The sequence below is a fragment of the Actinia tenebrosa genome, unplaced genomic scaffold, assembly GCF_029948245.1.
Source record: "Actinia tenebrosa isolate PJP-AT-01 unplaced genomic scaffold, QUT_ActTen_1.0 PGA_scaffold7__59_contigs__length_16204524, whole genome shotgun sequence".
NCBI lineage: Eukaryota > Metazoa > Cnidaria > Anthozoa > Actiniaria > Actiniidae > Actinia > Actinia tenebrosa.
Genome location: NW_028292584.1, coordinates 1,372,054 through 1,384,965, shown reverse-complemented (window position 1 = coordinate 1,384,965; position 12,912 = coordinate 1,372,054). Strand labels below are relative to the sequence as shown.

The following is a 12,912-nucleotide window of genomic DNA, read 5'->3' as shown; positions in this document are numbered from 1 at the left end:
GAGGCATGCCTTGCCTTGCCAAGTAGCGAATGCAATTCAGTAGAATCAATAAAGCATCTCTGTTGTTTTTTTGATCTTTCTTTACTTGAGAGTTGATTTGGGTAACAATGTCAGGCTTTTTTGATGTCAGAATCTTCATGACAGCCTCTTTATGGAAGTTACTTTTCTCGTGCTCTTTGAATTTCTCTACAGCTTTCTTCCAGTTGTTAATTCCCCTAGTAGTAAAGGCTTCCTTCTTTCTTGTACTCATAGATACTAATCCATTCGCCTTTGCATTCATGCATGCGTTGCAAAATGCTTTGAAACTTGTGCTGCAAAGGCTAAGCCCACTCCTTCTTAAAATAACGGGTTTTTTTATTTGCCTCTGAGCCATAAACCTGGCCAGTTTTAGTAAGAAACTCTTTGTCATCTGGTCTGTTGTATTTCAGTTGACAACAAGGGCAACTGCATGGCTCAACTGTTGGTGATTTTGCCTTTGGGATTTCTGAGCTCTCTCTTTCTAAAGTTACAAAACAAAACATAGGCATAATTGAACTTTCAAGTGCAGTTCCATTGGCTATTTTATGTGAAATGTGATCCCTCATTTTGAGGGCATTTATAAATTTCATTGAACAAATAATATATAAAAGGCGTTAATTAGCAGTAATTATTTTCAAATTAATTATAATAATAATAAGTAAGTTATAGTAATAACAGCACATACTTAATTTGTACGTATAAGACAACGCGAGAAATTAGCGCTGAAACTGCATTGCATTTGACAATGCATTGCAATAGTTCGATGTTTGAAGCTATAAATAATCATAATTGCCATCAGGATGCATCATAAAATCAACAAGCTTCCATTCTTATTTAACTTTTTATTTTTAAGTAAATAATCAACAATGTACTGATAGCTCATTACTTTCATTAAAAAACTATGCAAAAGCTAGATTAACGTCATATTCTGAACCCAACCTCGCTAAGCGAAGTCTATCAACCCTTGAGCATGAAAGTTTTTAAAAAAGCAATCTTGGAAAATTTTTCCAAAAGCATTTTAGCGATGTCCAAAGTAAACACTGAACCACCTAGACCCAAATTAAAAATGCTAGGTATTTGCATATTGGCTATGACTATTTGATTTTCATTTGAAAATGCTAAACCATTTAATGATAGAATTTGTAGTTTTTCAAATACTTAAGGCTCTCTACTACTCTGTTTTGGTTTAGTTTTGTACAGTTGTCAAGGAATAGATATTCCAAGTTACAATTTTGCCACAAAAAATCAATGTTTGACAATTGATCTTGACCACTCAAGTCTAAATATACAAGTTTAGAAGAGTGAACCAGCCCTTTTAAAAGTATCAAAGAATTATGATCTAACTTCACATTTCTCAGTGAAAAGTATTGAAACGCCGACTATATTGGTATTGAAACCGAAAGGTGTATGACATGGATGCAGAGGAACAAGATGACATGCCTTTCGGTCTTCTTGAAGTCAAAGTCACTAAAGAGGGTACAACTGACTTCAGTTCTGTACAGTATATGACTGTTGGACAAAATGGTAATCTACAGCTCAAACGAGCACATTATTACTACTACCAGGTACAGTGTCAGCTGGCATTAACAGGGCTACCATGGTGTGATTTTTTTAGTTTCATCAATGAATCAGTATTTCATTGTGAAAGAATTGTCTTTGATGAAGGATTTTTTGAGCAAAGTAAAGATAAAGTTGATCTTTTTTATTTCAATTATTTTCTAAAATAAATACAGCTGCAGCTCTGAAGAATTTAAAATTATTATATAAACTTACATGAAAGAATATGGTGACACTAAGAAATATTTATTGTTGTTCTGTTACTTGTTTGGTAATTACATTCACAATTCCATTACTGATAAGTATGAGTAGTATATATTATGTTATTAGGTGTTGTTTTTGTCTCTCATAAGTGGACCTTGGAAGTTGGTCAATAGGCAAATAACGGTATAAACCTGATTGATTGTACCAAGCATGTTCAATGGAATGTCAGAATCAAATATGTGGTACTCCTTAATTCTACGTATTGCCCTTTCCACATGAATTCGTAATTTAGCAATTGACTTTGTTTGTTGGCCTTCACGAATGGAAAACTGGCCTTTGCTTTGAAGGTATGGGGGGAGATTTAGCTTGACTTTCTTTTTTAATAAAAGGTCTTCTATGTCAAAGCCTTTGTCGGCCATTACCGAGTCATTATCTTCCAATAAATCTAGTATACCTGAGCATCGTGTAATTTCCTTGTCTGAAATAGACCCTGTGTGCAGAGAAGATACAAAGGTAATAGCACCATGAGGTGCTATCCCAATCAGACCCTTTAGAGTGGTGTTACTTTTGTAAGAAGAATATAACTGTGACTGTAGCAAAAGTGAGGAAGGGGTCTGAACATACAACTCAGTACAATCTAAAATAACTCTGGTGGTTGGGTACATGTCCTTAAAAGACTGTGGCATGTACTCATCTATTGCCTCCCTGGACATCCAAACTGGCTGGGTGCCAAGGATAAAATATAAATAATTAGACCAAGTGGTCACTTTTCTACTAACAGATGATGTGCTAATAAGAAATCTATCGGCCAAATCTTGTTCAAACAAACCTAGTCTTATTCTAACTAAAAACAAAAACAACTCATCAATCAAAATCATAGTGCGAGCTGAAGGCCTGCTTTTTTGAATACCAGCAGAATAAACATACTTCATGTACTGAGCAGAAGGTGTGACAAAACCATAAAAACTGTAAAAATGATTATAGGTAGCAAAACCAGTGTAAAACTTTATGAGGTCATCATCAGAGGAAAATCTTTCTATACCAAACTTGTGCAATTTTAAGGCTGCAAGTTGGGCTCTGAGGGCTTCTATTTCAACTTGAGCTGCACCATATGCTGCTCTCAGGGCCTCTGTTTCTGCTTCAACAGGAGTTCTTTCAGGCTGTGGTGCTGCTTCAGAATCAGGACAGGGCTCAGGTACATCAGGTACATTATTATCATTCTCATCCTCACTCTCGTCAGTCTGAGTCCCACTAAAACAGAAGTAATAAGTAAAATTAATGGCAAAGACAGCACTCTGAATGAATTATCATTATTTTCCCTCATAACAGTCATATCCATACAATTTATTTGTTGGATTTTTCACAACAGTAAATTAGGCACATTAATTTCCTTTTTTATATATAAATATATATACCTGTCAACTTGTCGAATCAATTTTCTCCTTTGAGTGGTTTTACCAGACCAGTCGAACATTGTAGGAACGACGCCAGGTTTGAGAAGTCTTTTTCCTGAGTTGTTTGGGGGACGGTAATCACTGTCTAAGAAATGTTTCGAGCAAACCCTCGTGCTGTGTGTTATCTGAAAAGAGACCAAAACTATTATTATCTTACTGAAGAAAGCAAAGACCATTCAATTTTTCATATTTACCTTGAAATAGGGTCCTTCGTCTCGCCTTACTTTTGTAATCCAGGCACTTCTTAGTGTTGCGTCTTTAGGGAATCGATGAAAAGAAAGTGCTGGGTTGTAGCGCGAATCCCCATTACACAAAGGAACACTGCAGTGAAATCGTGTCTTGGATTCAGTGCTTCCATGGTCCGTATTCGAGGTCTCGTACGTCATATACTCAGCTAAAACGCAATAAATATTGAAACAAAATTAAAATATGCTCTTTGCATATCAATATTAAAAAAAGAACTGCCTCATATATACTGTAGATCTTGGCTATCCGGTGTATCACTGATATAACACCTCTAGCTACGCCGAGAATATAACAAGCACAAGAGGTAGTTTGTTCGGACTTAAAATGGCTTAAACTCGGCGATGTTTAGCAAAACCATAGTTAAGAGTCCGAAAATAAACTCGTATGATATAGTTGTAAGTATTTCTATGAAATAATCAACATTAGTTTCTGAAATAACAGAAAACTCATGTAAACAACTTACCCGTGAAATCCGCCATTTAAGCTAAGAATTTTTCCATTCATTGCAGAAATACATAGAAGGAAAACCAAAGCAAGACTACCAATATACTGAAGATGAGTGGCCGAACTCGAGACCCAAATGACGACATAAAAGAACTAAAACAGAAAGTAAGGACTAAGGAGATAAAGATAGCAGAGTTGGAACAACGGCTACAGAGAGATCGTGTCTGCTATACCAAGAATACCAAAGAGTTTGAAGATGAGAAAAAAGCTCTCGAAAAGGAAGCGGACGAGCTCAAGAAGAAGATAAAATGGTTGGAAGAGGAAGTTCGATATTTTTCAACCAAACCCGCCATCACAAACCTTAGAGGAGAAATAGAGAAAAAAGACGCTCAAATCGTTTCCTTTGAACATAAACTTGACGCTATTATAAATCAATTGGCAGAAAAGGATAAAAGATTGGAATCTATGGAAAAAAGGCTCAAAAATACATGGCTGAAACAGATGAGTTGAAAAAATCTCGAAACAGGATGGAAGAAGATATAAAATATTTTACTAAAAAGTCTCGAGAAGGAGGAAGATTTGAACAGGTACATGGTTGAAACAGATGAGTTGAAAAAATCTCGAAATAGGATGGAAGAAGATATAAAATATTTTACTAAAAAGTCTCAAGAGAAGGAGGATGAAAATGATGCGATTAAAAATGTTTTGAACACATACATGGCTAAAACTGATAAGTTGGAAAAATCTCGAAATAAGCTGTACATTGGTCAGTTGTGTGCTAATGTGATGGAAGCAATATATTGGGAAGTCTTGCCAGAGTACTTTGATGAAGGAAAAGATTACGAGCAGCCACATCTCAGATATATTGATGTAAAAATTAAACAGCTGTGTGAAACTAGAGACGATCAAAAAGAAGCTCAAAGCAGGTGGGAAAAATTGCGAATCGAGAAGATTGATCCAGATAAAAATAATGTTAAGAAAGTAATTGACTTCATGGAAGACAAGTTGAACGAGAGGAACATAGAGGCCCATCCTTGTCCGTTGAACGAAGAAGAATTACAGGATATTGCAAGTAATTCACCAGGTCAGGATCAGCAATCTTTAAGAAAGGTGATCCAATTACATTTCCACACACTTAGTTGCCATGGCATTTAGTGAAAGAAACAAACTTTCAGCTCTTATCTTGATACTACAGTCAGGAGTCATGTATATGAATTTTCATACTTGTTTTCTCTGACTTTTTTTAATGTTTGCGTATCACTCAATTGACGAATCGTTGTCGGGTTCAGAAACATAGAACATAGAAGCTGAGACCGAAATGGCACATGGGAAGTACGATAATTAGATGCATGCTGTGACCGGCGACCCGTGGCATCATCCACTGTTTTTTAAACCATTGAGGTTGTTAACGTTGTGCTGAAGTTACTAAAACAGAAAAACAAGAATACGTTTGATAGATACGAGATAACGCAAGTGCATAAGCGGTTTCGTCTACGCTGCAACCTATAAAAATGCGAAGCCAAACGGCTTTCTAAACCGACTGCATGGATGGCGCAAATGAATACATTATAATATCAATATGTCATTTCCCATGTGCCATTTTGGTCTCAGCTTTTATGTTCTATCATGTTTCTGAGCCCGACAACGATTCTCCAATTGAGTGTATACGTTTTTATCAATATTTCTGCGTACTGTACCACGCACAGTGACACACTACGACAACTACGTTTACTGGAGATATTGACCCTAGACACAAGAGAAACAGGAATAACCAAGTGACGACAAACCAACACTGATACTCTTCACGACACAGCACTTATACTACAGTTGTAGTAATTGATTCTGAGGGGGCTTTTATTTATTAGCGCATGGGAGGGGGGGGGGGGGGGGGAGAATTGGCAAAATCACATGGAAAGCTTTACGAACATAAACCCAACACCACTCCATCGTAAAAGTGACATTTTTATAACCCTCCTTGTATCACCCACCCACCCTGCAATAGTCAAAAATTTCCTCAATATTTGATTAGGTTAAACAAAAAGTGTGTTTCCTGTTGCATGAGAAAAATAATTGGGGTCAGTAGGTCGGATTTTTTTTACTGATACAACAGTGGAAATGAGCTTACTGGGAACCCTGTGGTGCATTTGGGAATGAAAAAAAAAATTAGGGTCGGCAAAAATCGGCAAGGAAATTAGGGTCGATTGAGCAACAGGAAACACACTTATTTTTTTGTTTGACCTGACCCCCCTAAACATTTTCTCAAAACTATGTAACCCACCTATGATTTTGCCGACCCCTCCCCCCAATGCGCTCATAAATTAATGCCGCCTAAGATAAGAATAAGCATTAGCACCCTTTTTCTGGGACTGCACAATTTTGATAAATACATGATTATTAATTTTAAATGCTTTTATTTATCATTAATAGTTATATAATTTAAGTTTGTTTTTGTAGTGATTATTAATAAAGAGATTTCATTAATAGATAAGAATTAGCATACAATTAGATGATTAGAATTCATTTCTTTAGTAGTTATTAGAAGATTATTAATTTATTGATTATTATTAATAATAATAGTTGATTAATGATTTATCAGTAGATGCATATTTAGACCATAGTTATTTGAAGAGGTGATTTTTATCCGAATGATTTCTTTCCCATATTTATCTTTCTCCAACTTTGAATCATGTACACAACCAGCCGGCCTGGCGATTTCTGAGACATTTATTATAAGTTTTTATACTACATATCTAGTTTTCTTTATCAAGACATTTTGTTTTCTTGTGCTTCCTTTGCTTTCTGCTCATCTCTCTTTCTCTAAAAAATGTATAACAGAAACAAAACTTTATTTAAGTGTCAATGTATTTAGATTATACAACTGATTGGGGACACTGAAATGAAACTGAAACGAAGAAATAATCAAAGAAACAAAGTGTTTTAAGAATCCCAACTGGCAAGGAGGCAAACCAGTTGGCTATTAACAAGCATGGTTGAGAAACTGAATTTGAAACTGATATTCTGTTCTGTTCTGTTTTTCTCTGCTCTTTTCTCCTTCCTTTTCTTTCTTTCCCTCCTCCTCCTCCTCCCCTTACACTTCACTTTCAAGGAAGTTTAAGGAAGAGATAAAAATGTTCCTTGATCAAAGAAAATTAGGCTCAAGAACTATACACTAAGAAAAATATTCCAAGATGTTATGCTATTTTGCACAAATAAAATGATTTTAAATGGTTTTGATTATGTTTGATTAGTTTGCCTAGGATACATTACTTGAGTCCAACTACTCTAAAAAGATCTCATAAGAAGAACATTTTTACAGGCTACAAAAACTATTACCATATCTTCTCATTGACTCAAGGGTTAGATCTGTGGGTTAGCCATGCCCTGATTTAGGCCCCGTCCACACGTACCCGGAAATTTTTGCATCCGCAAATTATTTTTTGCGGATACGAAAATGTTTGCGTCCACACGCAGCATATTTGAATCGTTTTCACCGTCCACACGTTTCCGTTTTCGTAAAATTTCCAGATACAGATACAAAAATTTCCAGACACGTGTGGACGCAACCCGTATCCGTAAAAAGAGGAATGGCAAATACAAAAATTTACGGATACGTGTGGACGGGGCCTTAGATCAGCCCAGAAGTTGTTTCAGGGTTTGATCTGTGAGTTAGCCAAGCCCTGACTTAGATCAGCCCAGAGGTTGTTTCAGGGTTTGATCCGTGAGTTAGCCAAGCCCTGACTTAGATCAGCCCAGAGGTTGTTTCAGGGTTTGATCTGTGAGTTAGTCATGCCCTGACTTAGATCAACCCAGAGGTTTTTTCAGGGCTTGATCTTTGAGATAGCGTTGCCCTGACTTAGATCAACCCAGGGGTTATTTCAAGTTTCCATAAAATGTGAAAGATTTGGGCATTAAAATAGGTCGTACATTTCATCACCTCGTGATTAGTACATTATAGACGCATCTGTGGATTTGTTAATTTAGTTTTCTCTTAACTTTTTTTTCATATTTATTACAGTCATACTGGTAATGTCAGGATTCTTGAAGTCAATCCTGATGGGAATTATGTGCGGCTCTTCAATACCTCAGCGCATCGGGTAAGTTAATGCAACACTTCACCTTTCACAACTGTGAGTCCAACGGACTAGGTGGCTGGCTCAAGCCCTGCGACCGTCACATGTGAATTGAGTTTGTTTGATGTGTTGTTCTCTCCTATGCCATGAGAGTTTTCTATGGGTTCTCCAGTTTCCTCCCATGTGAGTTGAGCATTGTGTGCATAGTAATGTAGTAATAATATTAAATGTAGTGGTAGTGTGTATGAGCAAAAAGTGTTCTCAATTAGTGCAAAAGCTCTAGAACAACTAGACACTTGAATAAAGATATTTACTTATTATTTTTTAAGAGCACATAAAGTAAAACCATGAAATGAAAACAAAGTTGATACTGACAAATACTAGCTATTTAGTGACTTATAGTACACTCAACAAAATTACTCGACTCTGATTGGTCGAGAGGAGTACAATTATAGCGTTAATTGTACTCCGTAGGAGTACCGAATTAAGTCGCTATAGCAATACGGCCAAAGCAATGTCAAAACAATTATTTTCTATCATTTTGTACTTAAAAAGCATAAATAAAATTTTAAAGCCGTAAGAACTAATCTTTTTTATGCATTTCAGTTGCACGATGGACTGGAAATCGGCCGCCAAATAGACAAAGATGAACGGCGTCGCTTCGCATTTTTTACTGAAATTTTGTTGAGTGAACTATAAACAAAAAATCGCACGATCTTCTCGTACAATTTGGAATTAATAGACACTCGTAATGTTTTGAAAGTTCTTTAATTGTACTCGCCTAAAGGCTCGTGCAATTACAAGAACTTTCAAAACATTACTCGTGTCTATTAATTTCCAAATTGTACTCGAGATCGTGCGATTTCCTATACTAATAGTTGCTCTCACTTGACCAGAAAATCCATTACACAAAAGACACAAAATAATATTCTCTTGTGTATTTGTCTTTGTTTAATGAATGTTCTGGCTGAGTGATAGCAATTATTATCAGTCACTAAATACCTACCATTTGTCAGCATCAACTTTGTTTTTATTCATGGTTTTACTAGGGTTTTTTTTTCTAGGATTTTTAAAAAGAAATTTAAAAAGTAAAATAAAAAGAAGTAAACATCTTTATTCATTCAATAAATTATTATAATTTATGGGCGCATGTGACTCACCCAGTGCTTCACCCTTTGCTCCACCCTGTGCCTCACCCTGTACCCTCACCCTGTACCCAACCCTGTGCCCCACCCTTTGCCTCATCCCTGTGCCCCATCACCGTGTCCCATCCCCATGCCCCACCCTGCGCCCCATCCTTCCAATGCCATTGGTTCACAAATCCCTTTTCTTTCTTCATTCGTCACATCTTTCATTCATTTTCTATTTTTCCATTCATTTAGGATGAAGAGATTGGCGGTTACATGGTTCAACAAAATGTCTCTGGTAGGCCAGTGACTGTTTTTCGATTTCCGCCGAGGACAAGGTTGAAGGCCCTTTCCCACACTACTGTAAGATATCTTGGCTTCCACTCTTAGTAAACACCCATTTAGGGGCAAGTTCAAAAAATGGTCCAAAATAGGGACCCGAATTCATTGATTTTGGTGTTGGGTACCTTTCCCTCACCCCCCCTCCATCACGCTATATCCCCCCACCCCACCCCCTCCCAACACGCTATTGAAATACTCCTTACTGTAGTATCTTTGCTGATTATTTCTACAAGCAAATACGTTGTTTAGCAACCATACAAACAGACACTACATTCACTACTGTATTTGAATTGTAGTTTTAGATATTTTTGAGGACAAAATACAAACAATTTCACTTCCAAAGGTGCTGGATACATCTGTAGTGATTGAAAACTTTTACGGATCACAAGCCTTAATGTTTGAAAGTACTACATGAACTAAATTCAGAAATATTTGAGCATTTTTGATGCGATACGAGCGGGTTTAAAAAATCGCACGGTTGGCACGATGGCGTGATTCTACTACCACTACCAAAATGCTGAAGTCGCGAATATTCTTTCTTTTTCAAATTTATAGTTCCTCATGAAAATAGTAAGGCAATCGGTGCGAATTAACTAAACAAAAGAAAGCGTTCAAGGGAGCCTGGTAGTGGTAGTAAATGACGCTATAATGCAAGTGGCCTGTTGTCGGAGTCACCTAAAGTTTTTGGAGCACCACACCTTCCCGTACATCAGTGCCAGTTATATGACACATTTTCTAGTATAAAGTGTTCATGATAGCAAATGAAAAATTCATTGCCATTCGTTGCCTTCTGTTTTCCGGTAGGTTTGGTCAGCGGGCAGCCTCATGAAGCACAATCCTCCATCAGATTTCTTATGGAAGGAGCAGCATAAATGGGGGACTGGACCTGAATGTACCACAATTCTTTGCAAGCCTAATGGACAGGTAAGATAAGTGAAAAATTCAGAGAATGGGAACCCTGTGTTGAAGAATTCTGATATTTGTATCACGTGACCGTCTAATCCTCTCTGTCACACAATATATGCGATGGTCCTGAAGGGGTAAGATGAGGGCTGGGATTTGGGGGGGGAAGGGGGGGCTGGGAAAATGGGATTTTATGCACTGGGAATAGAACATAGAATGGAATGAAATACTACACTCGTGGTTCCACTTTTTGTTTTCAACATTTAAAAGCCGTCATCTATGACCAATAAATGGAAATCTATGAGAAATTTGAACTCCTTAAGTCGTGGACAAATTTATGTTTTAGTTTATATTTATTCCTGACCGCAACTATAACATAAAAATTCAAAAAAGATTATGTATTTGTTTTCAGGCAGTGGCATGGACAACCGCTGCTTTTCCATTTGGTGTTCCTAATCAAATCCCTACGCGGGACACTGGCCCGGGATCCCCTCGGGATATGGGTTTGGACAGAGAACCTTCGAGAGAGCCAAAATCACCCAGGTATGTATATACACCTATTTCAAAAACGTAGTCTGCGTCACATCCGGAATTTTCTTCGTAAATACCGTGGACTTATTCGAAAGAAAAAGGCCGGATGGAATGCAGGCTACAAAAACGTTGTCATTGCCAAAGGCGATAGGCCATAGGCCATAGGCGAAAAGCGAAAGGAGATAGTCCATACCAAGATCCAAGAATAGCTGGAATGACTTGTGTTTCTGCTTCTTATTCACGTTAAGAACATGGACCTTACAGTACCCTCAGAAACCAATACCTTATAGCTTTACGAATAGTGAGAGAGATAGTGGTGGTATTCGGTCTCAAAACGCACCAAAGTTGTACCAAAATTTTGAAGGTGTTAGATTCAATGGCCCTGACAGATTTTCCAAACACTGCCCAGGTGGTATAAAATATAATTATTCAAGTGTAAACTCGGAAAAGAATCTCAAAGGAGAGTTTGGTTTGAGTAATGGGGATTTTAAGGCCTGTGGTAACCAGTATCCATACAGACATGAAGTGGAATTAACTGTGAAGCCAGAAAATGTCTGGCCTAGGAAAGACTCTGATGTTGTGTCTACTGTAAAAGTAAGGGTTGATATTATGCAGACTTGTAATGCTGGTGTTACAACAGATATGCCTGTACCACCAGCAGTAAATCTGGTGCAGTATAGAGACGTCAAGTACTCACCGAAAGACCAGGAATGACAGCCAAGATACTTTCACTCGGAATGTCCTAAAGGGATATAACCAGGGTAAAAATGAGTTAACAACTTGTAAGAAACCGTTTGAAGATTCAACAATATCATGCAAAGTTGAAGCTGAATTTCCTGGCCCACATCACCATGACCAGGCAGAGAACAAACAAGTAAACAAAATGTATGACAATTCTTCACCACCAAAATCTCATGTTTCATATGTCGATCTTAAGTCTGGTTCATCAGAGCAGACTAATGCTTTGGGCAATCCAACTGAAGGCTTAAAATGTTCAACTCTGAATCATGGATCTTTAATTCCTTTGTCACATTTGGGTGTTGTGGATCAAACCACATTTTCTAACACTGAACAGACAGATTTTGGCTCAAAATTATTGAATAAGGATGATTTTGCTCCTGGTATTACCAACGAGCTTAAAAGTAATCCTCAAAACTGCATTGTCAAGCAGGAAGCTGCAGTAAAAAAGTCAAAAACTCTGAACAATAAGACAAACACTAACTAAGGAGAAATATGGAAAGGAAAGTACAAGGAAGGGTACTGCTGCAAGTAATCTTGTTCCTATCCTTCCAAGACAAAATCCAGAAAATATATTTTTCAATGGACAGTTGATGTCATTCCAGAACAGTTTTGCAGCCAGTAATGGAAATAAACCAGTGATGAATCAGAAGGATGTTTTTCGCAAGAGGAAGAGTGTTCCTAAGAACGTTTCTGCCAATGAAGCAGCTCTTGTTCATTCTAAGAAACCCTGTCCCTTGCAGTCAATCCCAACAACATATCCTATACAGTACCCTATCGATGCTACCAACCAATCCCAGCCCTACGCTAGTACAATGCAGCATCAACCAGATATGTTACCATTACATATTGTACAGCAAGGTAATGCAGTACAGAGGGTGATGTCACCTCAGATGCCTACATCGCCAATACAGAATCTCTCGGATCTGGTCTCCAAGCTTATCCCAGATGTGTGAATAATATTTCTGAACAGCAGAATAATAAACAACTAATGGGCTTTGTTGGTAAGTTACACTATAAAATTCCTTTTTTATCGTAGGGGAAACAAAAAAATTTTTTTAGTACAAATTCCATACTAAACATACTGTCACTTTTCTGGGGGTAATGTCCAATCTTTTCTAGGCCTGGGTCCGTTTGTACAAAGCCTGGATAGCGCTATTGGGCAGATAAATTCTTATCCAGTTGATAAGTCGATGCTGTTTTCCAATAAATTTATCCACTTTCTCATTTAATGGTTACCAAGGTTTTCACTGACTTCATACTAAAGAAAAAAAAAGG

General features: G+C 37.3%; 2 protein-coding genes across 3 annotated transcripts; one reads left to right on the top strand and one right to left on the bottom strand.

Annotated features, from left to right (window-relative positions):
- Positions 1-1,705: 1,705 nt before the first annotated feature.
- On the bottom strand, positions 1,706-3,958 carry LOC148905302 (uncharacterized). Its single transcript, XM_089040261.1, has 4 exons — positions 3,943-3,958; positions 3,428-3,627; positions 3,195-3,358; positions 1,706-3,030 (listed from the first exon to the last, which is right to left on the bottom strand). The coding sequence occupies exons 1-4, from the start codon at positions 3,956-3,958 to the stop codon at positions 1,902-1,904; spliced, it is 1,509 nt and encodes a 502-aa protein (XP_088896387.1). The 3' UTR covers positions 1,706-1,901.
- Positions 3,959-4,514: 556 nt separating this feature from the next.
- LOC148905301 (lamin tail domain-containing protein 2-like) lies at positions 4,515-12,869 on the top strand. 2 transcript variants are annotated; one of them, XM_089040143.1, is made up of 5 exons: positions 4,515-4,849; positions 7,939-8,017; positions 9,376-9,483; positions 10,267-10,386; positions 10,778-12,869. In XM_089040143.1, exons 1-5 carry the CDS (start codon positions 4,515-4,517, stop codon positions 10,937-10,939), a joined length of 804 nt encoding a protein of 267 aa, XP_088896269.1. In that variant the 3' UTR covers positions 10,940-12,869. The 2 variants fall into 2 exon arrangements, with proteins under 2 accessions (XP_088896269.1, XP_088896270.1); XM_089040144.1 differs by lacking the exon at positions 10,267-10,386.
- Positions 12,870-12,912: the final 43 nt, after the last annotated feature.

Coding starts and splice junctions, on each gene's coding strand:
- LOC148905301 (XM_089040143.1), top strand. CDS start 4,515: ATGGTTGAAACAGATGAGTTGAAAAAATCTCGAAATAGGATGGAAGAA. Junction 4,850..7,938: donor CAAAAAGAAGCTCAAAGCAG/GTGGGAAAAATT, acceptor TATTTATTACAG/TCATACTGGTAATGTCAGGA. Junction 10,387..10,777: donor TTTGCAAGCCTAATGGACAG/GTAAGATAAGTG, acceptor ATTTGTTTTCAG/GCAGTGGCATGGACAACCGC.
- LOC148905302 (XM_089040261.1), bottom strand. Junction 3,359..3,427: donor ACGAAGGACCCTATTTCAAG/GTAAATATGAAA, acceptor GTCTCTTTTCAG/ATAACACACAGCACGAGGGT. Junction 3,031..3,194: donor TTGATTCGACAAGTTGACAG/GTATATATATTT, acceptor CTTCTGTTTTAG/TGGGACTCAGACTGACGAGA.